A 27,807-nucleotide genomic window follows, 5' to 3' on the forward strand; every position below is an offset into this window, starting at 1 on the left:
GAAATAATGTCACATTTATTAGTCTTACATGTCACTTCTTACATGTGTGAGAGTATCTATAGGAAATATTTCTTCAAGTGGTATTGCAAGGTCAACAGATAGATGCTTTTACATTTTGCTCTATTGAAAAATTGCTCTCTGAAGAGGTTATATAAGTTTATACTGTTCTAAGAATGTAAATGTTGGATATGGTATGGTAAAGTTAGTTTGGCCGCAGAAGGAGATGATATTGATTGAGGCTTGGAAGGCAGAAGTTTATTATACTCACAGGTCCTAAAGAAGGGGTCATCATGTGCCATGCAGGGCCTCAGAGGAAGCACCACTTTTTGGTTAGGTAGTGTAAGACAGGATAGGGGGGAAAGTCTAGCCCAGAGCCTTCATTGTGGTTTCCATGGGAAAGTCAAAGCAGGGCCAAGTAAACTGTTTAGGATTGGCTAATGTAATTCTGGCAGGCTTTGGGCTGGCTATAGGAGTGGTCTCTAGTTGACTGGTATCTGGCCCTGGGATGATTTAGGGCAGGGGAAATACTGGCCTGATGTGTGAATTAGACCAGGTGGGTGTGGCTATAGATTAGGGATTAGTTGGTTTGCATAACAAAGAGTGCTCTAGGGAGCCCTCAGTTATCTGTAAGAAGGGACTAGCCCTGGGAGAGGTATCCACTTCCAGGCCAACAAGCTTTTTAAGATGTCAAAACATCAAAGTATAAGAAATTAAGTGAACAAAACAAAGCTCCTGCCCTCAGGGAGCTTACATTTCTTTTTTTTCAAGATGGAGTCACGCTGTCACCCAGGTCAGTCAGTGGCATGATCTCAGCTCACTGCAACCTCTGCCTCCTGGGTTCAAGCGATTTTCATGCTTCAGCTTCCTGAGTAGTTGGGACTACAGGCACGTGCCACCATGCCTGGCTAATTTTTGGATTTTTAGTAGAGATGGGGTTTCACCATATTGGCCAGGTTGGTCTCGAACTCCTGACCTCGTGATCCGCCACCTTGGCCTCCCAGAGTGCTGGGATTACAGGCGTGAGCCACTGCACCTGGCCCTGGGAGCTTACATTTCAAGAAATGTGCGGGGCCCATATGGAGAAAACTAAGTAACTTCAGAAAGACATGAAAGAACTAAATGAAAAGACAACACATGTTGATAGATAAGATGAATGAATGTCAGAAAGATGGCAATTATCATCAACTCAAGTGTAGCAAAAAATCACAAAGAGTTCTTCTGAGGGGAGCAGGGAAAACAACTTGACAAAAAGTTATTTGATATAATGAGTGGATATTTACTATGAACATCTCGAAAAAGTAGTTCAGGTATGAAGTAACATAAGGATATGTGCTGTACCAGAAGTTAAAACAGACTATAAAAACACAGTAATTAAATCAGTGTGGTACTGGCATAATAAAATAAATCCAGAAACTAGTTTATACATAATGTACATAAATGTGAGTATTTTATTTTTAAGGCAAGAGTCTCCCTCTTGCTGCCCAGGCTGGAGTGCAGTGGCATGTTCATGACTCACTGTAGCCTTGACTTCCTGGGACCAGGTGATTCTCCCTCAGTCTCCTGAGTAGCTGGGACCACAGGTGCATGCCACCAAGTCCAGCTAACTTTTTCTATTTTTAGTAGTAGAGATGGGGTTTTGCCCTGTTGCCCAGGCTGGTCTCAAACTCCTGGACTCAAGCAATCTGCCTGCTTTGGTCTTCCAAAGTTCTAGGATTACAGGCATGAGCCACCATCCCCGGCCTTTATTGTATCTTATAGATTTTTAATACATAAATATCTGGTAGGGTTGATTCCCCTAGTACAGTTCTTGGAATGTATAAAAAACTTCATTAAAAAAACAAAAACTACTTTTGGTGGTTGTTTGGATCATGTTTCTTTGAATATGGTTTCATCCAGATAGTGAACCTCATAGGTCCAGATGTCATAAGGGTTACCCATATATACCCAGTTATGTTGAGAAAAATGGAAAACTCCACAGTGGTCATGGAGAGGGGTTGAGAGATTAATGAGATTTCCTAAAAACTTATTTCTCTATTATTTGGATTTTTATATTTATTAAAAAATTACTTTCATGATCTACAAGTATATATATATTATACATACATATATAAATATAGAAAGGTAATAGTAGAAATGATATCACTTACAAAAACATCCAAGTAAGTTAAAAGCTGTTATGTTCTCTACTTCTCCAAAGCAGATGGAATATTACTATTTTTCATGATTTGATTTACTAAAATATTGTTGTTATTATCAAGTCTTTTCTGAGCAATCCTTAAAACCATACTGTTTAAAGACATTTACCTTGCTTTCAGTTTTTCAGAATACTAATTTCAAAAGTAAAGGAGATTGTTTTAAAAATCATCAAAGAGAAAGTTTACATGAGGTCTAATTTTAAAAATGCCTTCAATTTTGTATTTTTTAAGAGCTAAATGTGGGTAAAGTATAGGAGCACTGCATTTACAGTCCATTACTTTTTCCAGCTGAGAAGAGTGACGCCCCAAAATGCACTGCTCAGCTAGATGATGAACGGGCTATCAAGAACTATAAAATATCTCTTCCTAATGAAGGGGAAAGTTTAGGCTTTCACATTCATAAAATACCCAAAAAGTAGACTGAAAAAATGCAAAGACAAATCTCCAAATACTATCTCACCAATGCTAAGTTGATTCTGACTGGAATTAGAATAATAACAATATTTAACTTATTCTTTGACAAAGTTTTTAATAAGCTATTTTTTTACATGTACACTAGTAGTCTTAAAAAGACAAATATTAACTATCAAAAGTTAAATACTATACAATTTATGAGAAATATAATTTTGTGAATTTGAAAAGTAAAAGGGAGGTAACTACTAAATGGATTAAATAAGAAAATTCTACTTTTTAAGACATTTTAACCAGACAGAAAGTGATAAATTACTAATTTAAGTAAACACTAAAAACTTTTACTGAAGCCGGAGACCTTATACTATTTTAGATCAAGTCTTCATCTACACAGCTTTAAATAAACCTTAAAAAATCTTTTCTAGTACATATAAGGCTGCTAAAAAGAGTGCATGACTGGGGGAAAAAAGGAATATGCTAGAATGTGAACTACTGAAGAATAGAAATACATTTCATTCATCTTTATCCCTGGATTCCTAACACAACGCCTGGTTCAAAGTAAAATGCTTAAACGTTTGCTGTTTTGAAGTGAACTGGGGCAAATACACATTTCCACCTCTGATCCAGTTTTCACTCCATTATTAAGCAACTCTGAAGTACCTGAGCTGCTCCTGGTTGTTGGCTTTTGACTTTAAATTGAGTAACATAAGCCAATATGCATTCATTTTTTACATCAGCCTCAGAACCAAATCATCACTGGGCTGTGAATCTTCTCATGTACTGATACTTATTTGTTGGACAACAGTTAACATCAATGTGCAAAAGTAATGCATTTTCAATGCAGGATAAATATGTTCATATGAATACCAATGGAATAAAGGCCCTGTTTCTCCATGTTTTAAATAACAGATACATAGCATCTTAAATTATGACTTAATTAGCAATTTTTAGACACAGAACATAATACACTGTATTACAATGCAATGTGGTAGGCTTCCATTTTAGGAACCAAAATAAATTTCACATGAAAAAATATTTATTTTAATTCACATCAAATACATTTAGAATAAATCTAAATTTTTAGCATGAAAGTACTTACAAACACAGATAAACTTTGGATGTATAAGTCTCCATTCTGTCCTAAAAGCATATACAAAAAGCTCTCCTGCAACTATTGATCATCACCTCGTTGCCTTAAATTCCTAGATTTTCCATTTTCAGTTCTTCTCTTTTTGAAGACTGGGGCCACTCCTTCTGCCACAACTCCAAGACAAGTGACTGTTTTTTCTTTAAATACCACTTTGGGTTCTCCACCACCATCAGCTTCAGAAGTTGACACATACTCATTTTCAGTGCTTGGAAGTTCCAAATCTACCTCCTCACTGGAAATAAGAGTTAAAATAAAACCAGTAATTGACAGGGTAAGACAAACATTTTTTCATATAACCAATGCCCCAAGATCAGCTTTCTAATGAAAATACATTAAAAGTTGCTCATTTTGGAGTAGGAATTACTTTAAAATACTGACTTTAGAATATTATTTAAGATACTGAGCACTTATTCAGGTGGATAAATGCTGGGAGAAGATCTATGTATTAATTTATTCCTGTTGCACAAAGGATGTATTATCTAAGAAAACGCTTGGGCTTATATATAAGCAGCACAAGTAAAGGGATAAGGCAGTTGGGCACGATGGCCCACGCTTGTAATCCCAGGACTTTGAGAGGCCGAGTCAGGAGGATCACTTGAACTCAGGAGTTTCGAGATGCGCCTGGGTAACATGGCGAGACCTCATTGCTACAAAAAATACAAAAATTATCTGGGCATGGTGTCATGTGCCTATAGTCCTAGCTATCTGAGAGGCTGAGGTGAGAGGATCACTTCAGCCTGGGAGGCAGAGGTTGCAGTGAATTGAGATCTCATTATCCTTGTGTAGAAGACTGAATGGAGCTGTATGCCTAGCACTCCTTTTCTAAGAACTAGCCCTTCAACCATCCACATGATTAGTTATAAATAATCAGTTGAGTGGTCCTGATATCAGTATCTGATTAAAAAGAGCCTATCACAGTACCGTACTCCCTAGATAGTCAACTGGTCCATGGAGCAAGTTAGTCACATCACACCCATCAGTCTCATCTATGAGATTTTGGAACATGGACCAGATAGATCGTTATGTTTAACTCTAAATAGCCGAGAGCATAAAACCTGTTGAAAAACATGTATCATCCTATTTGGAGAATGGAACTCTGCAGAAGGCAGTCTATTCCGAGGATTTTTCTTTTTAAGACAGGGTCTTGCTCTGTCTCCCAGGCTGGAATGCAGTAGTGCCATCATGGCTCACAGCAGCCTCCAACTCCTGGGCTCAAGTGAACCTCCTGCCTTAGCCTCCCAGGGTACTGGGATTATAGGTGTGGGCCACTGCACCTGCCTGGCCAGCAAGGACCTTCTTTGCTATCAGTTATCATAGGCTGTTTTAAGTTATAAAACTAAATAGCAACACTGAATCCTATAGAAATGTACTTTGCTGAGTAATACTTGAGTTGCTGCAATATTTGCTTATCTATTTAGTTTTTACAATTTTTTATTTTTTTATTTTTTGAGACAAGGTCCTACTCTGTTGCCCAGGCTGGAGTGTAGTGGTGTGAATATGGCTCACTGCAGTCTCAACCTCCTGGGTTCAAGTGATCCTCCCACCGCAGCCTCTCAAGTAGCTGGGAACATGATGTGTGCCACTATTCCCTGCTAAGTTTTTTTTTTTGGTAGAAAGAAAGTTTTGCCATGTTGGCCAGGCTGGTCTCGAACTCCCGACCTCAGGTGATCTGTTTGCCTTGGCCTCCTGAAGTGCTGGGATTACAGGCATGAGTCACCTCACCCGGCCAAGCTATACTTTTTATTTTCTTTTTTGAGACGGAGTCTTGCTCTGCTGCCAGGCTGGAGTCCACTGGCGCAATCTCAGCTCATTGCAACCTCCACCTCCTGGGTTCAAGCGATTCTCCTGCCTCCACTTCCTGAGTAGCTGGGATCCGCTACATGCCACCACACCTAGCTACTTTTTCTATTTTTAGTAGAGACAGGGTTCCACCATGTTGGCCAGGATGGTCTCATCTCTTGACCTCGTGATCTGCCCACCTCAGCCTCCCAAAGTGCTGGGATTACAGACGTGAGCCACCACACCTGGCCTCAAGCTATACTTTTAATAAGCATAGCATCCTTGAAATTACTTACTGCAATTTACGGAAGTACTGGGATGTAAAATCACTTGTAATAACAGTGAGATTAAAGCTCCAGGTACTTACTGAGACTCAACCTCTTGTTTAATTTCTTGCCATTCTCCATATGGGTTTGATTTCTTAAAAGTTTTGGATTTTTCTTCATTTGAACCTAATGAATTCTGTTTCTGAATACTTTTTTCTTTCTGTGTTTCTGAGTCACTTCCTCCATCATTATTTTTATTTTTTTCCTGAAATGTAAAAGCCAAGAAATAATACAGTTCAAGCAAAACTACCAGGTCAAAAATAAAATTACTTTAAGGCTTTTAAAGGTATTGTTACAGATTTATAAATAATTCACTAACTCAATTTAAATTTACATATAACACAATAAATATACATAGAACTTTACTGCTTGATTAGGTTTTCCATGTCTGAAACGTTGATATACCATGACAAAGGCTCCCTAAATCATCACCTTAATGTCTTAAATTCTACAATTAAGGACATATAAACAGGGCTCTCTTAACTTCTCCTCTTTTCTGCTTTCTTACTTTACTTGCATATCCAACAGTGACTCCCTTTATAATTGTGCCTCTGTTGAATTTTTCTGGGAGGTGGCAAGAGTATAGGGAGTTTGTCCTTGCCTATCTGTATTTCGTAATTTTTTCCCTTTTTGTATAATTTTACCTTTTTAAAAATAATTAGGGGGTACAAATGCAGATTTCTTACATGTATATGTCATGGTGAAGTCTGGGCTCTTAGTGTATCTATCACCTGAATAGTGAACAATCCCAATAGATAAATTTTCAACTCAACTCCCTCCCACTCTCCCACGTTTTATGGTCTCCACTATCTATTAGTCCATTCTGTATGTCCATGTGTGCCCATTGTTTAGCTCCCACTTGTAAGTGAGAACATGTAGTATTTGACTTTCAGTTATTTCACTTAGATTAATGGCCTCCAGTTCCATTCACATAGCTGCAAAAGCTATCATTTCATTTTTTATGGCTGAGTAGTATTCCATAGAGAGAGAGAGAGAGTGTGTGTGTGTGTGTGTATATACACACACATTTTTTTATCCAATTCTCTACTGATGGACACTTACATTGATTTCAACATTTTGCTATTGTGAACAATGCTGCTACAAACATGAGTGCAGGTGTCTTTTTTTATTTAATGATTTCTTTTCCTCTGGGTAGATACTCAGAAATGAGACTGCTGGATTGAATAACAGTTCTGCTTCTAATTCTCTGAGAAATGTTTTCTGTAAAGGTTATACTAACATACATTCCCAGTAACAGCGTATAAGTGTTTCCTTTTCTCTGCATCCTTGCCACTATCTGTTTTCTTAATTTTTTTTTTTTTTTTTTTGAGACGGAATCTCGCTGTCACCCAGGATGGAGTGCAATGGCATGATCTTGGCTTAGTGCAACCTCCGCTTCCCAGGTTCAAGCAATTCTCCTGGCATACGCCACCACACTCGGCTAATTTCTTTTGCATTTTTAGTAGAGACGGGGTTTCACCATGTTGGTTAGGCTGGTCTTGAACTCCTGACCTCAAATGATCTGACAGCCTCAGCCTCCCAAAGTGCTGGGATTACAGGCATGAACCACTGCATCCAGACATTTTCTGACTTTTTGATTACAGCCTTCTGACTGGTATAAGATGGTATCTCATTGTGATTTTCATTTGCATTTCTCTGACGATCAGTGATACTGAGCATTATTCACGTTTTGGCCATCTGTGTGTCTTTTGAAAAATGCCTGTTCATGTCCTTTTCCCCCTTTTCAATGGAGATTTTTTCTTGTTGAGTCCCTTGCGGATTCTGGATATTAGTCTGTTGGATGCATAGTTTGCAAATAGTTTTTCCCAATATGTGGGCTATTTATTTACTCTGTTGTTTCTTTTGCTGTGTATAAGCTTTTACATTTAATTAAGTCCCTCCCATTTGTCTATTTTTGTTTTTGTGTTTACTTTTGAAGACTTTTGTCGTAAATTCTTTGCTTAGGGCAATGACTAGTTTTTCCTAGATTTCCTTCTAGAATTTTTTTTTTTTTTTGAGACAGAGTTTCACTCTTGTTGCCCATGATGGAGTGCAATGGCGTGATCTTAGCTCACTGCAACCTCCACCTCCCGGGTTCAAGCGATTCTCCTGCCTCAGCCTCCCGAGTAGCTGGGATTACAGGCATGCGCCAGGATGCCCAGCTAATTTTCTATTTTTAGTAGAGATGGGGTTTCTCCATGTTGGTCAGGCTGGTCTTGAACTCTCAACCTCAGGTTATCTGCCCACCTCAGCCTCTCCAAGTGCTGGGATTACAGGCGTGAGCCACCATGCCTGGCCTCCTTCTAGGGTTTTTATAGTTTCAGATCTTTAAACATTTAAGTCTTTAATCCATCTTAACTTTTGTACACGGTGAGAGGTGTGCTGTTTCATTCTTCTGCATATGACTGGCCAGTTTTCCCGGCATCATTTATTGAATGGGGTATCCCTTCCCCAGTGTATATTTTTGTTGACTTTGTTGAAGATCAGCTGGCTGTAGGTATGTGGCTTTATTTCGGGTTCTCTATTCTGTTCCATCAATCTTTATACCAGTACTGTGCTGTTTTGATTACGGAAGCCTTGGAGTATAGTCTGAGGTCTAGTAATGTGATACCTCCACCTTTGTTCTTTTTGCTTAGGACTGATATGGTTATTCAGACTCTTTTTTGGTTCCACATGAATTTTAGAATTGGCTTTTCTAATTCTGTGAAAAATGAAGTTGGTAACTTGATATGGATTGTGTTGAATCTGTAGATTGGTTTGGCCAGTATGTCATTTTAGTGATATTGATTCTTCCAACCCATAAGCATGAGATATTTTTTCATTTGTGTGTATCATCTACGATTTCTTCAATCAGTGTTTTGTAGTTCACTTTGTAGTGATCTTTCACTTCCTTGGTTAAATGTATTCCTAGATTTTTAGATTTTTTTTCTTTCTGTAGCTATCACAAATGGGATTGAGTTTTTTATTTGGTTCTCAGTTTTACCATTATGGTATAGATACAGGTATATACAAATGCTACTGATTTTTGTACAGTGATTTTGTATCCTGAAACATGACTGAAGTCACTTACCAAATCCAGGTGTGTTTTGGAGAGCTCTTTAGGGTTTTCTAGGTACTAAGATCATTTAATCAGCTAACACAGACAGTCTGACTTCCTCTTTCCCAATTTGGATGCCTTTTACTTCTTTTCTTGCCTGACTGCTCAGGTTAGGACTTCCAATATTATGTCAAAAAGGAGTGGTTAAAGTGAGCATCCTTGCTTTGTTTCAGTTCTTAAGAAGAATACTTTCAATGCTTCCCCATTCAGTATAACATCGGCTGTGTGTTTATCATATAAGGCTTTTTTTTTTTTTTTTTTGAGACAGAGTCTTGGTCTGTCACCCAGGATGGAGTATAGTGGCACGATCTCAGCTCACTGCAAACTCTGCCTCCCAGATTCAATTGATTCTCCTGCCTCAGCCTCCCAAAGTGCTGGGATTACAGGCATAAGCCACAGTGTCTGGCCTCATATATGGCTTTTATTATTTAATTATTATAAGATATGTTCCTTCTGTGCCTAGTTTGCTGAAGGTTTTTATCATGAAAGGATGCTGAATTTTAATAAATGCTTTTTATCTATTGAGCTGATTATATGGTTGTTTTTAATTCTGTTTATATGGTAAATCACATTTATTGATTTGCATACTTTGAACCATCCTTTCATCCCTGGAAAAAAGCATCCCTTTATCATGGTGTATTAATCTTTCTGATGTACTGCTGGATTCAGTTTGCCAATATTTTGCCGAAGACTTTTGCATCTATGTTCAGCAGGGTTACTGGCCTGTATTTTTTTTTGTTGTTGTTGTTGGAATACATTAATTTTGATGACAGAAATTAATTATTTCTATCCTAAATTGATACCAGATTACCTAAATCTGGCTGGCTATAATCATTGTGAGATGGCAACTACAACGAAGGCTTTGCTGCTGCGCCTCTGTAAACTGGACATCACCCTTACTCTAAGTTCCATCAAGATTTGTGAAGTTGGTAGAGAAACTGTAGGCAATGACAAGATCCTAGGTGTAGCCTAGGTATGTAGGGACTTTTCAATTTTCCTACGTTTCTCAGGCCAACAATTGCAACCATTGCTCAATGCTAATAATGTGTCTTCTCTGCTTTGACTCATGGGCTCCGGAGTGTTTCCAGTTTTATTTATCCACTTGCCAAAATATGTCTTAATTTCTATGTTCTATCAGAAGACTTAAGGTCTGTAGAGCTTTTCAAAAATTGGTATCAGCTGGGTGTGGTAGCTCACGCCTGTAATCCCAGCACTTTGGGAGGCTGAGACAAGTAGATCATGAGGTCAGGAGATTGAGACCATCCTGGTTATTAACACGGTGAAACCTTGTCTCTACTAACAATACAAAAAATTAGCTGGGTGTGGTGGCATACGCCTGTAGTCCCAGCTACTCGGTAGGCTGAGGCAGGAGAATCACTTGAACCTGGGAGGTGGAGGTTGCAGTGAGCCGAGATACTCCAGCCTGGGCAACAGAGCAAGACTCCATCTCAAAAAAAAAAAAAAAAAACTGATGTGAAGAGTAAAAATAAAAAACCTACCTTAAATTTTATTTTTGGTTTTTGTGTCTCTGTAGAGACCTCTCCTTCTTCTGCTTCCTGTTCCCCATCAGAATCACTATGCGAATCTGATGATTTGGATTCATCTAGGGTGCCAAGTGAATTTTCATTGACCTTACTCGAAGTCAGATCACTAGTGTGTGGAATGAAATCATCAGGTTTCTCCCATCTGGATTCTGTTCAACACATTTTAAAGTCAGGTTATTTAGTTATTAATTTTATTCAGACGTAATTTCAACATAACAGTTATCACTTACACTATTAAATGACAATACTGTATGTTAATTTCATATTATCTCTTGATCAAGTAGATAATAGAGTTCCCAAATCTCTTGCTCTTGTATCTTTCAGAAATTGATTTCAAACAGCCTGGATTTACTAGATGTATAAACTATAACTCCAATGGAATGAGAGACCTAAGAACAGGGTGATATTTCTATCACCTGTAACAGGTGATAGTTCACAATTTATCTGACACCAATTTCAGGAAACATATTGATAATGAGCAAACAAGAGATTTCCTGAAACTTACTTATCACAGAATTTCTTTTCCTGGTCCCAGTGTGGTGGCTTATGCCTGTAATCCCAACACTTTGAAAAGGCGAGGTAGGATTGCTTGAACCCAGAAGTTTGAGACCAGCCTGGGCAACATAGCGAGACCCTGTCTCTACAAAAAATTAAAAGTTAGCAGGCATCATGCCATGTTCCTGCAGTCCCCGCTACTCAGGAGGCTGAGGTGGGAAGATTGCTTGAGCCCAGGAAATAGAGGCTGCAGTGAATCATGATCATGTCACTGCACTCCAGGCTGGGCGACAGAGTAAGACTCTGTCTCAATTAAAAAAAAAAAAAATTCCTAAGATTTTCATCAAGTGAAATTATATTGTGAAGCACTGAGTATTAAGTTCTCATTTTTATATGGTGGTTTGGTGGGGGGGGGGCAGCAGTGGGAATCTCAATTGACTAACTCTACTGCCATCCAGTGGTTCATTGGGTTTTTAGCAAACAGTAATATTTCTAATTACCTTGTAATTAATTACCTATTTTCAACTGGGAGAGTCTTAAGAGTGAAAAGGGCTGCCGTTAATAATTATTCTGGTCCAGGAATAAACCGTAATCATTCAAGGCAAATCAATATATATGGTACCTTAATTAATACAGAGTTCTTGGCAGGGTTAATGAAAAACATTACTTTTCCTTATCCACATTTCACACAAGTAACAATAGGACTTTCAATAAATTATTTTATTTTTACTTATTTACTTGGCGTGATCTCAGTTCAGTGCAACCTCCACCTCCAGGATTCAAGCGATTCTCCTGCTTCAGCCTCCTGAGTAGCTGGGATCACATGCAAGTGCCACCATGCCCAACTAATTTTTGTATTTTCAGTAGAGACGGGATTTCACCATGTTGCCCAGGCTGGTCGTGAGTTCCTGACCTCAACTGATCTGCCTGCCTCGACTTCCCAAAGTTCTGGGACTACAAGTGTGAGCTGCCGCGCCAGTTCAAGAAGTAATTTATTAAGCACCTACTATGTGCCAAGCACTGTTATTGGAATTTTATGACATACAACATTCATGACCTTACAGAGCACATATGTTTATTCTATTTCACTGAAGAGTGACTATAGGCTCAGTGACTTCCCCACAGTTACATCACTGGTAAGCTGTGCATTGAACTCAGATCTGTCTAACTCTAAAGCTACATTACATCATTATACTATTTTATATGTATAAAAATCCCAACCTTCAATTGTACTGGAATATAAACATTGCTATAACTGGGCAGGTTAAATATCTACTTGGAGGTTAAAAGGGCCTTTTCTTCCTGAAAGATTTAATGCTATGCAATGAGCCAATGATAACAGAATTATTATTATTTTTTATTTTTTATTTATTTTTTTTTTGAGACGGAGTCTGGCTCTGTCTCCCAGGCTGGAGTGCAGTGGCCGGATCTCAGCTCACTGCAAGCTCTGCCTCCCGGGTTTACGCCATTCTCCTGCCTCAGCCTCCGGAGTAGCTGGGACTACAGGCGCCCGCCACCTCGCTCGGCTAGTTTTTTGTATGTTTAGTAGAGACGGGGTTTCACCGTGTTAGCCAGGATGGTCTCGATCTCCTGACCTCATGATCCACCCGCCTCGGCCTCCCAAAGTGCTGGGATTACAGGCTTGAGCCACCGCGCCCGGCCGATAACAGAATTAAAAAAAAAAAAAAACAAACCTCTCCTAAAGTCACATTAATGTTATAGCTGTTCTGATAAATTTAACTGCACTTTATGTTAAATTAGATGAAACATTAATTTTAAAGTTTTAGATAACAATTAGTATTTATGCATGCTTCATAAGTATTCATGCAACTGAAACATTTTTAAATTTTCACTTTTACTAATTTGTTAGACACTACTAAATAGATTCAGTTTTATTTTTTATTTTATTTTGAGACAGTCTTGCTCTGTCACCCAAGCTGGAGTGCAGTAGTGCGATCTTGGCTCACTGCAACCTCTGCCTCCTGGGTTCAAGCGATTCTCTGCCTCAGCCTCCCAAGTAGCTGGGACTACAGGTGCCCACTACCATACCTGGGTAATTTTTTACTAGAGAAGGGGTTTCACCGTGTTGGTCAGGCTGGTCTCGAACTCCTGACCTGAGGTGATCGGCCCGCCTTGGCCTTCCAAAGTGCTGGGCTTATAGGCGTGAGTCACTGCACCTGGCCTACTTTTTTTTGTTTTCGAGATAGAGTTTTGCTCTTGTTGCCCAGGCTGGAGTACAATGGTGCGATCTTGGCTCACTGCAACCTCCACCTCCCAGGTACAAGATTTCCTGTCTCAGCCTCCCAAGCAGCTCAGATTACAGGTATGCACCACCACACCCGGCTAATTTCTTTGTATTTAATCGAGACGGGGTTTCACCATGTTAGTCAGGCTGGTTGCTTAACTCTTGACCTCAGGTGATCCACCTGTCTCAGCCTCCCAAAGTGCTAGGATTACAGGCATGCGCCACTGTGCCCAGCCACAGTTTTATTTATTTTTTTTTTTTCTGAGACGGAGTCTCGCTCTGTCACCCAGGCTGGAGTGCTGTGGCCGGATCTCAGCTCACTGCAAGCTCTGCCTCCCGGGTTTACGCCATTCTCCTGCCTCAGCCTCCCGAGTAGCTGGGACTATAGGCGCCCGCCACCTCGCCCGGCTAGTTTTTTGTATTTTTTTAGTAGAGACGGGGTTTCACCATGTTAGCCAGGATGGTCTCGATCTCCTGACCTCGTGATCCGCCCGTCTCGGCCTCCCAAAGTGCTGGGATTACAGGCTTGAGCCACCGCGCCCGGCCACACAGTTTTATTTTTTAAAAGGAAAAGGCAAGTTGGACTAAATGATCTCTAAGCTACCTTCCAAGGTAATGACTGTATTTCTAAAATAATTATAAAAATAGTAATATTAGAGAAAGCTAAAATGCTTCTATTTTTAAGTTTGTGAATGCAATATCAACTGAGAATAACATTGGTGAACAGCACAATATAACACGAATAGAAATCTTTTTCCTTTTCTACTGTATTGTTTTTAATTTACAAAAAACTCATGCTTGCTATACAAATATGTTTATCATATACTAAAATTTCCAAGTTCAGATGATTAATCAGCAGGTCAATAAGCAGTTCCAAGTACAATTTTAAATACTTAAGATAATCAAAGGTAATACTTACCTCCTGTTTCTGTATTATAATAATAGGTAAAACCATCTTCACTTAAACCTTCTACCCAAACGGTCTTCACTGCTGTCTAATAGGAGGAAAAAACTCAGCATAAACTGAGGATAACCATGATGATTTTCTACTGAATAACTCAGACAGAGTCAGCCACCCTTGCCTCTCCTCCTGACACCTGGTGATATCTCGATCTGCATCCCCACCCAAATCTCATATAGAATTGTAATCCTCCATGTTGGAGATGGGGCCTTGTGGGAGATGACTGCATCATAGGGGTGGTTTCTCATGGTTTCAACACCATCCACCTTTGGTGCTGCTGTCGAAATAGTGAGCAAGTTCCCCTGAGATCTGGTCATCGAAAAGTGTGTGGCACCTCCCGGCTAACCCCTTGCTCCCTTGGTCTGGCCATGTAAGATGTGACTGTTTTCCCTTATTCTTCTGCTATGATTGTAAGTTTCCTGAAGCCTCTGCAGAAGCTCATGCCACCATGCCTCCTGTATAGCCTGCGTTTACCTGTGAGTCAATTAAACCTCTTTTCTTGATAAATTACCTAGTTTCAGAAGTATTTCTTTATAGCAATGCAAGAACTGACTAATATACCTGGGTATTAGGGATGGTAGTACTAATCATGGCCAGGAAGCTTGGTTTTTGCTAATAATGAACCAACTTTCAAGGAGTGAATGTCTCACCTTTGAAAGCCAGGAACAGTTCTTTCCAAATGGACAGCGACATGTGAATGGCAACTGACTGCAAACCAACTAATATTTGCCCTGAATGCTGTTTTTGGATAAATATCAGTACTTTTTTTTTGTTTTGAGGCGGAGTCTTACTTTGTTATCCAGGCTGGAGTGCAGTGGCGCGATCTCGGCTCACTATAACCTCTGCCGCCCCGGGTCCAAGTGATTCCCCTGCCTCAGCCTCCTGAGTAGCTGGGATTACAGGCACCTGCCACTGTGCCTGGCTAATTTTTTTGTAGTTTTTAGTAGAGATGGGGTTTCACCATCTTGGCCAGGCTGGTCTTTAACTCCTGACCTCGTGATCCACCCGCCTCAGCCTCCCAAAGTGCTGGAATTACAGGCGTGAGCCACCGCGCCCGGCCAGATATCACTATTTCATCTCCATTCAACCTTCTAACAAAAGCATTATGGGGGAAAAAAAGGACACAGTTTTGGGGTGGAGGGAGTGGAGTATTTGTAAATAAAGTTGCTTAACAAACCTCTACAAAACCCCAAGAAACCAATCACTTTAAAGAATAAAACAAAAACACTATTAATATGCTTCACTTACCCTTTTTAAGTTTCCTTGAAATCCTTCAGGTTTCTCCCACTGAGATGCTTAAAGCAAAATATATTGCATTTATAAAATGTTTTTGCTTTAAAAAAATATTTTCCAAAAAATTTGGACAAAACTTACAGTCATTATGTACAAAACACTACAGGTCTACAGTTTAAAACATATTTGAAAAATAAAACAGAACATACACCCCAGTACACAGAATCTATGTGAATGCTATGTAACCAAGAAGAAAGGACAGAACAAGGGATTAGAAGTTACTGGAACTTCCACAGGAATTTTAGAGCCAGGCAGGGCTTCTCATAAAGGTTTCATAGAATTCAGGTTTGATAAGTTTCAACGGTCTTTTGATATCTTGGGGCAAGGGAGATTGAGATATAAATTGAGTAAGGACTCAGAAGAGGAACAACTAGTATGCAGAAATTAAAAACATGTATCATGGAGAGGAAGAGAATATAAAGTAGCATTTGAAAAAAAGAAGCAAGCAATGAACACTGAAGGGAGAAAAGAAAGAATAGTTTCTAAGGGAATTTGACAGACTTCTAATAGCTAGTACATCATCATTTATGGTATCTTCATTGCTAAACTACAATATGCATGTCACTTAAAGCTCAGTGCAAACTCTAACAGATTAATATTTCTACATAGTCCAAAGGTAATTATGATCCTATGATACAGTCATTACAGTAAGATTGTTAGCCCAAGGATTTCTTCATGATTAACTCTCTGATCTTATTTCCTACCTTCCTAGCATTCTTAACCTTCTTTTGCTGGCTTTTCTTCTATCCCTTCCTTTAATATATGTAACACTCACCTTCTTTACTTCTTGCTCTATTCGCTCTGCTTGTGATCTCATATACTCCTAAAAGTTAACATATTATCTATATTCCCAGACTCAATTTTGCTCAACTCCACACTGTAACCATCAATCAGCTACCAAAAGTTGTCATATGACTATTCTGTAGGTACCTCAAATTCAACATATCCAACATATCTAATTTATTATTGTCCCCATTAAACTTATTTTCGGTTCCTGTATCTCATATCTAAGTAAATGGCGCCATCATTCTCTCAGCCCTCCATAATATGGCCCCAGTCTACCTTCTAATCTAACTCTACTAAGATGTCTTCAAAGAACTGCATGTTTTACCTTGACCACTATTTCCCAGTACTTTTAAACCTTTTTTGGGGTTCATATTGTTCTGTCCGGATTCTGTACCTCTTAATAATCTACTGAAGTCTTCTTTAATCAAAACACAGAGTGTCTGCACTATGCCAGGCACTAAGTTAGGTGCTAGGGATAAAATGGTGAGTAAGCCATCATTCCTGACATCCTTATCTTAATTTAGAGATCAGCTCTAAAGTCATTCCTATGATAATCTCTCAAAGTTACATAATCACAATGAATTCCACATTATTATGAGTTCCCATATAATCTTAATTACACTTCTATTACAGCACTGTAAAATTCCTCCTTGTATCAAGCTTGTTTCTGTCGCTAAATTTTATGACTCTGGAGAGTAAGATGCTACATAAATGTAGAATAAGTGTATTAATTTATTCCAAAATATATATGGAGTAAAAACCCCAAATACATTTAGTTTTTAGGAAAAACAAAAAGATGCTTTTGATATTGTTACTGTAAAATGACATTGTGTATTTTTTTTTCTTTTCTTTCTCTTTTTTTTTTTTTGAGATGGACTTTCGCTCTTGTTGCCCAGACAGGAGTGAAATGGTGTGATCTCGGCTCACTGCAACCTCCACCTCCCGGGTTCAATCGATTCTCCTGCCTCAGCCTCCCAAGTATCTGGGATTACAGGCACGCACTATCACGCTCGGCTAATTTTTTTTTGTTTTTTTTTTTTTGGGAGGGACTCTCGCTCTGTGGATGGATTACAGTGGCCCAATCTCTGCTCACTGCAAGCTCCGCCTCCTGGGTTCAGTGGCCCAATCTCGGCTCACTGCAAGCTCCGCCTCCCAGGTTCACGCCATTCTCCTGCCTCAGTTTCCCATGTAGGTGGGACTACAGGCGCCCGCCACCACGCCCCGCTAATTTTTTGTATCTTTAGTAGAGGTAGGGTTTCACCACGTTAGCCAGGATGGTCTCGATCTCCTGACCTCGTGATCTGCCTCCCAAAGTGCTGGGGTTACAGGTGTGAGCCACTGCACTTGGCCTAATTTTGCATTTTCAGTAGAGATGGGGTTTCACCATGTTGGTCAGGCTGGTCTTGAACTCCTGACCTCAAGTAATCCACCCGCCTCGGCCCCACAAAGTGCTAGGATCACAGGCACGAGTCACCACACCTGGCCTTGGCACTGTGCATTTTTCTGTTGGGTATCAGTTTCCAATAAAATACACAATGCCATTTTTCAGTAACAATATCAAATCAATCAAGGCAGCTACAGAAAAAAGAAATCAGTTACTGGCTCCCAAAAGAAAATCTCTACTGTAGAATATTTTATTTCAAGTACCCCTACAATTTGTGAAGTGCATTTCAAATTCTTTATTTCTATGCAAAATTCTTCATTTCCATGTAGTTTATACTTACAGAAGTTACTATTGAAAAAATATAAAGCTATAGTTTATTTGTAAGAAAGTCATTATTAAAGGCTTTGACTAAGTATGACACTTAGTCACTATGAGAAGAGTACCTTTTCAAAGGGCACACAGTTTTCTTACCTTTGAGGCAAAAATGAAAAATGTTCCAATATTAGATACAAATCCTAATATAAAATAAACTGTTCTATTCTACTAGTGACACTGTTCTTTACCAGTTTTATGCCTAAATGACTTACCTCCTGAGATAAGATCATAATAGTAATGGTAACCCTCAGAGGTTATGCCTTCTACCCATCTGCCCTTTGAAGGATCTTTTTTTCTTTTCTTCTTTTCTTTCTTTTCTTTCTGCTGATTTGATGTAGAGGTGGGTGGGACAGTGCTGGTTACTGGTGTTATGCTTGGCTCCAAAATTTCTAAAGAGATGAGAGAAGGGTAAAGCAGCCATAGTTAACTACTATTTTTTATTGTTATTGGCATAGAACATTAATGTTATTTCAATCAAAAACCTAAGATTCTTTTGAGAACTTGACACATTATTATAAAGTTCATTCAGAAAAATAAACATGTAAGGGCAGGAAAATTGTAGTAAAAAGAAAAAGGAGAATTTAGTTCTACCAGTTATTAAAACTTATTCTAAAACTATGGGTTAAAAAAATAGCCAGCAGTGTGGAACTAACATAGAAATAGGCAACCACATAATTGAAACAGAATAGTCCAGATACAGGGCCAACTTCAGGTTGGCTGGTATTTCATATCAAGAGGATAAAAGACAGATCATTAAAAAAAGAGGTTTTCAAATTACCTATTGGGTAGAATGTTCACTATTTGGGAGATGGGTATACTAAAAGTCCAGATTCCATCACTATGCAATACATGCATATGAGAAATCTGCATTTGTCCCCCCGAATCTATAAAAATAAAAAAAAATAATAAAAATGGAAATAAAGAAAGCATGTTTAAAAAGAAAGTTTTTAGATTAACTGGTTAATTATTTGGAAAAAAAGCAAAGCTGTTTCCCACTCCCTGCTCTCTTCCCCCTTTTTTATTAAATACTAGGTCAAAGATAGTTACAAAAAGAACACAAAGTAAATAATGTTAAATTTGACTACATAAAAATTAAGATATTCTGTATGACAAAAATAAAAAAATATATAAAACAAATGAAAAAATATTTACAATAAACATAGGAAAGGGTTAATATTCCTAACAAAGATCCTTTATGAATCAAACATTCTAATAGAAAAATAGACAACAATTACAAAGACAATTCATATAACTTTTTTTTTTTCTTATGTTGTCCAGGCTGGAGTGCAGTGGCACAATCAAAGCCCACAGTAGTAGCCTTGAACTCCTCAGCTCAAGCAATCCTCCCACTTTAGCATCCCAAGTAGCTGGGACTATAGGTGCGTACCACCACGCCCAGTTAATTTTTTATTTTTATATTGTAGTAGAGGTGGGGTCTCACCATCTTGCTAGGTTAGTCTTGAACTCCTGGGCTCAAGCAATCCTCCCACTCTGGCCTCCTAAACTGCTGGGATTACAGGCATGAGCCACAGCACCTGGCCAATTAACATTTACTTTTGCTAATATTCAAAGAAATGTTTTTCTGTTGTTTTGCAGAAGATTGGTAAGTACCAAAAAGAATGACCAAATCCAGTATTAGTTTGATGGATCAGGTATTTACATTGGTTTGAAAAAATGGGTAGTTTTGGTGGGGGACAGTGGCTCACACTTGTAATCCCAGCACTTCGGGACGCCCAGGCAGGTGGACTGCTTGAGGCCAGGAGTTCCAGATCAGCCTGAGCAACATGGCAAGACCCTGTCTCCACCAAAAAATAGTTGGGACTGGTGGCGAACTGAGGTGGAAGGACCACTGAAGCCGGGGAGGTCAAGGCTACAGTGAGCCATGATTGTGCCACTGCACTCCACCCAGGTGACAGAGCGAGACCTATCTTCAAAAAAAAAGAGAGAAAAATAGTTTTTAATGTCTTTACTTTCCAAAGGATTGGCTAGTTACTCCTAAAATGGGTTAATAAAGTTATTTTTGTTCTAGTGAAAATGTAAATCAGTCCATTTCTGGAGACAATGTGGTATTAACTATCAATATAAAATATATTCACACTTTGATACTGTAATGTAACTTCTAGAAACTGAACCTACGGAGACAAATAAGTGTAAAAAGATACATGCATAAAGATGCTTAACGCATCTTAGTGAAAAACGCTAAGCAACCTAAACGTTAACCAGGAAAAGATTAAATAAATTATAGTACAGAGACAAAATAACAGTGGCTACCATTTATTCAACATTTGTTATGTGTGGTCACATTAATAAGCAATTTATACCATAATGTCACTTAGTTTTAATAATCTAAAATCATAACTAGCAAGAGGAAATTGTGACTCCAAAGTCTGCTCCTAACTACCATATAAAAATGATATATCTTCCTAATTATTTAAAAGAAAAAATACATTTGATACATCATTGAGAGAAAAAATAAAACCGGCAAATAGACCATAGCACAAAATATGTAATTTTAAAAAAGATCTAAAGAAGAGGTCTGCAAAAAATCTTAACAGTTAGTGAGTTTTTAAAAACTCTTTGTACTGCATTTTTGTATGTTTAAAGGAATATATATCCTATTTGGAAAAATAAGGCAATGATAATATTTAATAGGAAAAATCCATTTAAATATAAAATGGTAAAATTTATTTGCTCAAAGGGCAGCATAATGGAATCTCTCAATGCATATGATTGATAATAGCTGGACTTTCACCTACTCTTAATTCTCCAGAAATGCCTAAATCCTTTTTCCTTTCAAAATGAACATATGGCTCTATCTTCAAGGAACCAAACAACTTTCCCATCTTTTAATTATCAATGTCCAGGATAACATTTTTAAAGTCTGGCTATAACTGTTCTTATTTAATGAACACAATGCCAATTAACTTAACTGGTACTCTACTTAAAACCTTAACTGAAAGCTGTTTTTATTAGAGAAATACCATCACATGTTGATGACTGCAACCAGTATGTAAGATCAACTGAGATCTGCTATATGCTTGGCTTAAGGAAAATGGATTTGATATGGAAGAATTATTCACAAAACTTTCCCAGTTTAAAGCCTAAATTCAATGACAAGATAGACACAGTCTAGTTAAATAATGTTTTTCATCTGGAACTTCCTTCTAGTAGTAAATATCTGCCTTCTAGTAGTAAAATCTGCAAATTGTCCACAAAAGGTTAATTCATTACATAATCACCCATATAAATATACAAGACTCATAATTTTCACCATATGGACACAGTGAATTGTAATTATAATGCAGGGCCTCTTTTTAAATGCATAGTGTCTTTTAGCCAAATAACTAGAATACCTAAAAACCTCAAAGTGTCTCTGAAATGAACCACTTACCTAGGATAGAGCTAGGATTACAAAAGTAGTATGGCTGCTATGAATGAAGGTGTTAAAAGATAAAACATTAAAAGTACAATAAAAGGGCATGAACAAACTTCCATAGTCTAAACATTGCTATGATGCATAATAAAAGCACTGAGAGTATAGTCAGTTTATAACCTCTTTATGGAAACAATCAAAGCTTACTTAGCATGACCTCTGATGTTACTTTTAAAACATGCTGGCTGCTTTTTTTTTTTTTTTTTTTACCTGATTCTAAGCCAAGCCTTTTCAAATCCTCTTGGTATGCTTTCAGGGCAGCTGCCTCCATTGCAGCAAACTCCTTTGATGCCTTTTCTTCTTCCTTTGCCTTATCCAGGCTTTTCTGTTTAATCTATGTAAGACATACATAACAGTGAAAGTGAGATAAAGGACTGACATTTGCATAGAAAAATTAGCAAAGAAACAATCTAAATTACCTCACTGATCCTTTTTGCCACATTTTCCTTATGATTCTTTCCTCTTTCATGAAATTCAACACTCTTGAAAATGAAAAAAGAGAAAATACAAAAGAAAACTACATAAACATCATAAAATTCATAGTAAATATAAACAATTTTCTCATAAACATGAGAAAATTAAAATTAAAATGAATGGCAGAAAAGACGAAAACATTAATTTAATGCAAACTGGCCCTTTTAATCAAATGATGCTGGGGAACTACATTGTTTTATTATTATGTCCTCTGACTAGGTTTCCTTTGGTTCTTAAAATAAACCATGATGACCTTATTAATGGAGAAAAATACAAGGTACCCTTGATGACTAATCTAGTGACTATGATTGTAATGAGGACTCAAACACGACATGAAGCCAAAAGATTTTTAAACAACTTTCAACATCAAAAGCCTTTAGAATTTTATTGCTCTATTTGTCACAAGGAGGGACATAGAGAACAATTATTTTATTGCTTTATTCCTCAAAATTAGGAGAAAAGTACATATTTTAAGATTCCTCCTAAATTATAAGCAAACGCTTTTATTCAATGTGGTAATGGTTCAAAATGTACAACTTCTATGGAAGATAATTTGGCAACATCTATCAAGACTACAAATACATTTACCCTTTGACACAGCAATTTCATTTTCTGGTAATTTATTCTATAGATATACCTGCACATGTACAAAATGATATATACAAGCTTAATCACTGCAGCACTGTTTGCAGTAACAATACAGTATCCATCTCTAGGGGACTGATTGGCTAAACTATGGTACATTCTCATAGGCTATGGTAACAGAGAAAAAGCAGCTCTTCATGTATGGATACAAACAGAGCTCCAGTTACATACTGTTCAATTTTTTAAAAATATAGTTCAGAACAATACATACAATACATTACCTTTTACGTATGCTGGAAGATGAACTTATGTCTACATGCATGTAGAAACAATGGAAGGATAGGCAAGAAAATGAAAAAAAATGATAACCTATGGGGAGTGATGGCAACTGGATGACTGGGTACAGGGGCGGGTGAGTGAGTGCAATTATCTATTTAAACAATCAGAAATGCTCCCTAAATTACAAGTTTCTAGTTAAAGGCAGTAAGAAATTCCTAGCAAGCTCTGCAAAATAAGTTCTGTCAATCAAATCTTATATGATGCATTAACTGAGCTATTCTAAAATACTACCGTGAATTCATCTTTAAAGTGTGACTTTGTAAAGCAGACAATCCTCCTGTTTTTCATACATTGGGTTTCCTAAGGTTGATTACACTACACAAAGAATACAATATTAAAGGACCATTCAAAATTAAATTAATTTTGTTACTAATTAAAGGTTAAATCAATGTGTATTACCAATTCAAGAAGATGAAGACAGACTACACTGGAAGGGATTACTTACTCTAGATAATTCACAAAATTCATTTTACAGCCTAGGTACCTCCAAGAAAGAGAGACTTTAAGTGATTTGTGTGATTTTAAAAATTCATGGTATTTATTTATAACGATAGCCTATGTAAAATAAAATAGTCAAGAACTTTAGCAACTATCCAAAAAGACCAAAACATCAAAAAAAATCCAAATCCTAAACACCTTGCAGATAACAGTAAATAAATGTCTACAGAAGAAATCCACAGCATTAAAATATGAGACTACTATTCTTTGTGCATACAACTTTGCCAAGTAAAAAGGGTATCAACATAAAATACATTTAACAGATACCCTAGTGTTTATGTGGTAGGTACATAGTATTTCGACATGCAAGAGGGGAGAAAAATCAGTGGTGTGCTTTTTGCTTTACATCTTCAACACTGGATCTCAACTATGAGATAGACTAACAACATACTAACAACATATCTAACGGAGTTGTTACTTTGTTTCATGAGAAAGCGAATAATGGTGTTCTTTCAAATTTAAGCATCTAAAGATATACAACTCTGCATTAAATACACTTGATTATTTTTAGAGCAGAAAATATACATGAAAAACTAAAATGTTGCTTTTATATTTTAAAGGCTTTCCACAATACTTTGTGTATGACATTATGAACACCATCGTTATAACGTACGTGCTTCATAAACATGAATGAGATGACCTACTCATTGCCCATTTCCCAAAAGGCCACAGAGAAATAATTTCACTTAATACATAATCAAAGTTAGGTTGACGAAAAGGAAGAAGGCTCATGGCTGTCATAGGGGACTGAGAAAACAGAAATCTTTTGATGTTTTTAAAATGCAAGAGCAATGTGCATAAAAGTGTTTTGTAAACTGAGTTTACATAAGAAAGCACTTCATTCAACACAATTATTATTAGAATCCCTAAGAGCGGAATTATCATACAGGCCTATTGTCTGCTATCCAGCACTTGCAGTAATCACAGAATTTCTTTGGCTGTGACTTCCAGTAGTCCGCCCTGAAAAAGGGAGAAAACAAGGCTAAGCTCATGTAAAACTTAAAAAGGTAAAATTTTGCATGCTTTACATTTTTTAACTTTTGAAATACATGCCCCTGCTACTGAATCTTGCATTGTTATATATAGCCGTTTTTTATTGTTTATCTGGTTGGAACAGTCAATTGAAATTCTGTTGCCAGCAGAGCAGGAAAAGTCTGTACCTAATTCACTACAAAACTCCCTTCAATAAGATGGCTTTCAAAAATTCCTCACTTGTTACCGTCATCGTCATGAAAAACTAAGGAACATCTTAGACAACATTTATCCTTTCTGGCTTTGGGGGAGATTGATGTAATGGAGACCTGAGGAAACTCATAAAGTTTGCCTTAAATCAAGTTATTCCCACCAAAAGAACAACATACAAGACTACTCTGGGGGAAGACTGCAGTTCCTCCGAGACTATCAGTTAAAACAAACTGTTCTTGAGCCTCAAAGCAAGAGAGAATTGGAAAAGCCGTGCGACTTCGTAGACGGCCGACCAAAAAAAAAAAATCATTACGCTATCCAGGGCTGGCTGCTTCCAGTGGGCGGGGGAGGCCGCAGCGCAGCCCTAGTTTCACAATACACTAGGGTTCAGGGGCTTCGGAGCCCAAAGGGGCGCGTGTGACCCCCGACAGCTTCGTGGAGATAGCACTGCGTCGCTTCAACCGCGGCCGTCCAACCCGCCCCCTGAACCGGCCGCCAGTCTCCCCCAAGAGCCCGTGCCCCATACCCCAGGGCGCTCGGCGGGGTAACATTTCTACCCCGCCCTAAGAACCGGCCCTGCAGGTCTGGGGCCGGTGCCGAGCGAGTTAAGAACGCATCCGTCACGCCCCCGGCCGAAGGGCGGGAGGAGAGGAGGGGAAGACCCGGGCGAGAAGGGGCCGCCCAAAGAAACAACACCTCGTTGTTCACGGCCTGAGACCCAACTCACATGACTGCGTCAGCCGCTCTGCAAGTCGTCCAGGGTTCCACTCAGACTCGCGCTTTCTCAGCGGGACAAGTAGGGCTCTTCCAGCCGCCCGAGGCCCACCCGAACCTCCCTCCTACCCAGACACCTTCCTCACTCCACCGGACTAGCGTTCCGCAGTTCCCAACTACGGGTGCCCAGACGATCCAATCCGCGTTCGAAATCGCCTCCTCTCCCCTCCCCCTACAGGGGCGGTACTCCCGGCTCCAAAGAGGTGGGGTCGGTATAAAGGGGTTGAGGTCACCGGGAAGGGGCAAAAGCGCGACAGGACCTGAGCTGAAGGACAGGATCTCAAGCCTCAAATCCCTGCGCCATCCCGCCGTCTCTGTGTCCTACCCTGGGACCCAGAACCTCCACCCTCCTCCTAGACTCGCTGGCTCCAGGCCAAGGAGCTCGCGCGCCGCCTCCGCCCCGAACGCAAACAGCTGTTCCCAGAGAAGTCGCTGCTCTCAACTTTGCCAACTAGTCCGCAGGCACTTTGGCCAGCAGAGCAACCGGGATCTGTGGGTCGGGGTCCTCTGGCGGAGTTTAAAAAAGGAGGTGAAACTGCGGGGTCCGGGGCCGCGAGTCGCTAGGCTTCGCCTCAAACTTTGCTCTTGCGGCGGAGCGGCCCCGCCCCGCCCCTCCTCTCCCCCACGACGCCCGCGCGCTGGGACTGGGCTTGTTCCCTAGCTCGGGGAGCGCGTGGGCGGCGGCGGCGGTGGCCAGCGGCCCGGCGAAGGAGGCAGAGGCGCTTACGTTTGTCAGGTGGGTCACGGCAGTTTTTTAGAGCAGCACTTCCCATATGGTCTAGCGGTTAGGATTCCTGGTTTTCACCCAGGCGGCCCGGGTTCGACTCCCGGTATGGGAAAGCTGCGGTTTTTCTCTCTTCCCCCCCCCCCCCCCCGCCTTTTTCTTAAACTATCAGTTTGGAGGGCTCACTTTTTAAATCTTGTGTTCTGGTTCCTTTCTTGTCCCCCTGTCTGGGTGAGTTTGTGGAAAACGAACATTACTGTAGTTAGGGGCGCCAGGAGCTGGGCTGCGGCTTTTGGAGCGGCGAGTGCCCCACCGTGCCTGCAGAGAAGCGAGTGCACTCCAGGTCCTTCTCCCTCCCGCCTCCGGCTCGCGGGGCTGGTGGACCCGGAGGGAGTTTCACTTTCCCCGGGGCTGTTCCCCCGCCCCTCCGGCCCGTAGTTTTCCAGACGCCCGGGAGGTGATGATTAACTCTGGCCTTGCGTTATCTCCTCCCAGCGCCCCCCTCCGGCCCACACCCTGTTCGGCCGCCCTTGCGACTCTTCCGATGCGGGACGAGCTGGCCTCCCTGCCCTGGGCGTCGCGGAGCCCGCGCCCGGGCCCATACCTCTAGTGGTCCTCTGGCCACAGGGTATTTACCAGGCCCCACGGAACACACTGTGCTTTCCGCGCCCTCCCGGGGGGCGCGCTTTCCCGGCAGCGCAGCCGCCCGGCGCCCCTTTCCGCCGCGTGTGCGCTCGCGTCTCCACCCGCGGCGCCCGTGCAAGCGCGAGGCCGGCCCGCGAGGTCGTCGCAACTTGACGTTAGGGGTGCTGGTCGCGGTCGCGGAAAGTACCCTCGAAAAAAGGCCTTTGGGAACGAGAATCTTTTTTCTTTCCCTTTATAAACACCACGAGCTATGGAGAAGAAAAATACCACTATGATGAGATGGCTTTAAATAAGTAAATCGACTTTCTAAAGGGTCTAACATTTTGAGCGCCGTTGATTTAAAAAAAAACTTGATTAAAAACAACAACAACAACAACGCATCTTGGGGTGGAGATAGGGCTTGGGAAAGAGAAAATTGGCTGGAGACTGGGGAGGGGACGTTAAAACAACGTTTCACTGTATTTTTAAATATAGAAGCCCTGTGTTTATTACAAAGAAGGGGCAGCTGTGTCAGCCTCATGTGAGCTGTAAATGAAACAAAAGCGTTATCTTAAATGCAAGCTGAAATTAGAAAATAGGGTCAGCTATAATGTTTAGTCTATTGGGCCTCTGGGAACAAACGAAAAAGGAAAAAGTGACGCGTGTAGATGGGTTTCTGGTCAGTGCCATTACTGAGAGCAGATGTTTTGGTTGTTAGTATGTGTGTTCCCAGACTATTTTGTAGCTTTAACTGCACAGTAAATTTGTTAATGTGCTATGCGTGATTAAGGATTAGTTAGGCTTACCTTGTTAAAAAAAAAAAAAAGTCTAAGTATTTTAAATCATCTTCATTAATTCAAATACTTGTGTGTTTGCTACACACCAAGCACCACCAGATGCTTTTGGATTTACTGATGTTCGGGTTCTTCATGTTAGCTAGTGGATAGAATACTGAATCGAATAATATTTTGGTTTCTGTGATTAGCTGTATGATGAGACTTTTCACCTTCTCTGTTCTCTGGCTTTAGAGCCATACATTTTTGATAACACATATGACTCACAAATTTTAAATACAGTTACAAGAATTGTTTTTTTTTTTTTTTTTTTTTTTTTGAGACGGAGTCTCCCTC

At 39.6% G+C, this 27,807-nt stretch overlaps 2 protein-coding genes and 1 non-coding gene across 4 annotated transcripts in view; 2 read left to right on the forward strand and 1 right to left on the reverse strand.

Annotated features, from left to right (window-relative positions):
- Positions 1–2,040: 2,040 nt before the first annotated feature.
- Positions 2,041–26,445, reverse strand: WBP4 (WW domain binding protein 4). 2 transcript variants are annotated; one of them, XM_033234318.1, is made up of 10 exons: positions 26,240–26,445; positions 24,258–24,330; positions 21,894–21,956; positions 21,685–21,808; positions 18,254–18,430; positions 15,452–15,498; positions 14,162–14,237; positions 10,458–10,651; positions 5,903–6,066; positions 2,041–3,988 (listed from the first exon to the last, which is right to left on the reverse strand). In XM_033234318.1, the coding sequence occupies exons 1-10, from the start codon at positions 26,305–26,307 to the stop codon at positions 3,778–3,780; spliced, it is 1,197 nt and encodes a 398-aa protein (XP_033090209.1). In that variant the 5' UTR covers positions 26,308–26,445; the 3' UTR covers positions 2,041–3,777. The 2 variants fall into 2 exon arrangements, with proteins under 2 accessions (XP_033090209.1, XP_033090212.1); XM_033234321.1 differs by lacking the exon at positions 26,240–26,445 and adding an exon at positions 25,283–25,449.
- ELF1 (E74 like ETS transcription factor 1) overlaps positions 25,970–27,807 on the forward strand; it is a 127,116-nt gene continuing 125,278 nt past the window's right edge. Inside the window, exon 1 of the transcript XR_004442721.1 lies at positions 25,970–26,065. The gene's annotated coding sequence lies outside the window, so the exon portion shown is untranslated. The remainder of the gene's footprint in view (positions 26,066–27,807) is intronic.
- TRNAE-UUC lies at positions 26,097–26,168 on the forward strand. The gene has a single exon. It is a non-coding gene; the product is annotated as a tRNA-Glu (tRNA).

Source organism: Trachypithecus francoisi, unplaced genomic scaffold, assembly GCF_009764315.1.
Source record: "Trachypithecus francoisi isolate TF-2019V2 unplaced genomic scaffold, Tfra_2.0 Contig01461, whole genome shotgun sequence".
Lineage (NCBI taxonomy): Eukaryota > Metazoa > Chordata > Mammalia > Primates > Cercopithecidae > Trachypithecus > Trachypithecus francoisi.

Excerpts from the sequence above, each read along its gene's own strand:
- WBP4 (XM_033234318.1), bottom strand. The coding sequence starts at position 26,307 with ATGTTCGTTTTCCACAAACTCACCCAGACAGGGGGACAAGAAAGGAAC. Across the intron at positions 21,957-24,257 it reads GGATAGCAGACAATAGGCCT|AGTGTTGAATTTCATGAAAG; the intron begins GTATGATAATTC and ends TTCATTTTCAAG. Across the intron at positions 6,067-10,457 it reads AACCAAAAATAAAATTTAAG|GAAAAAAATAAAAATAATGA; the intron begins GTAGGTTTTTTA and ends TTTACATTTCAG.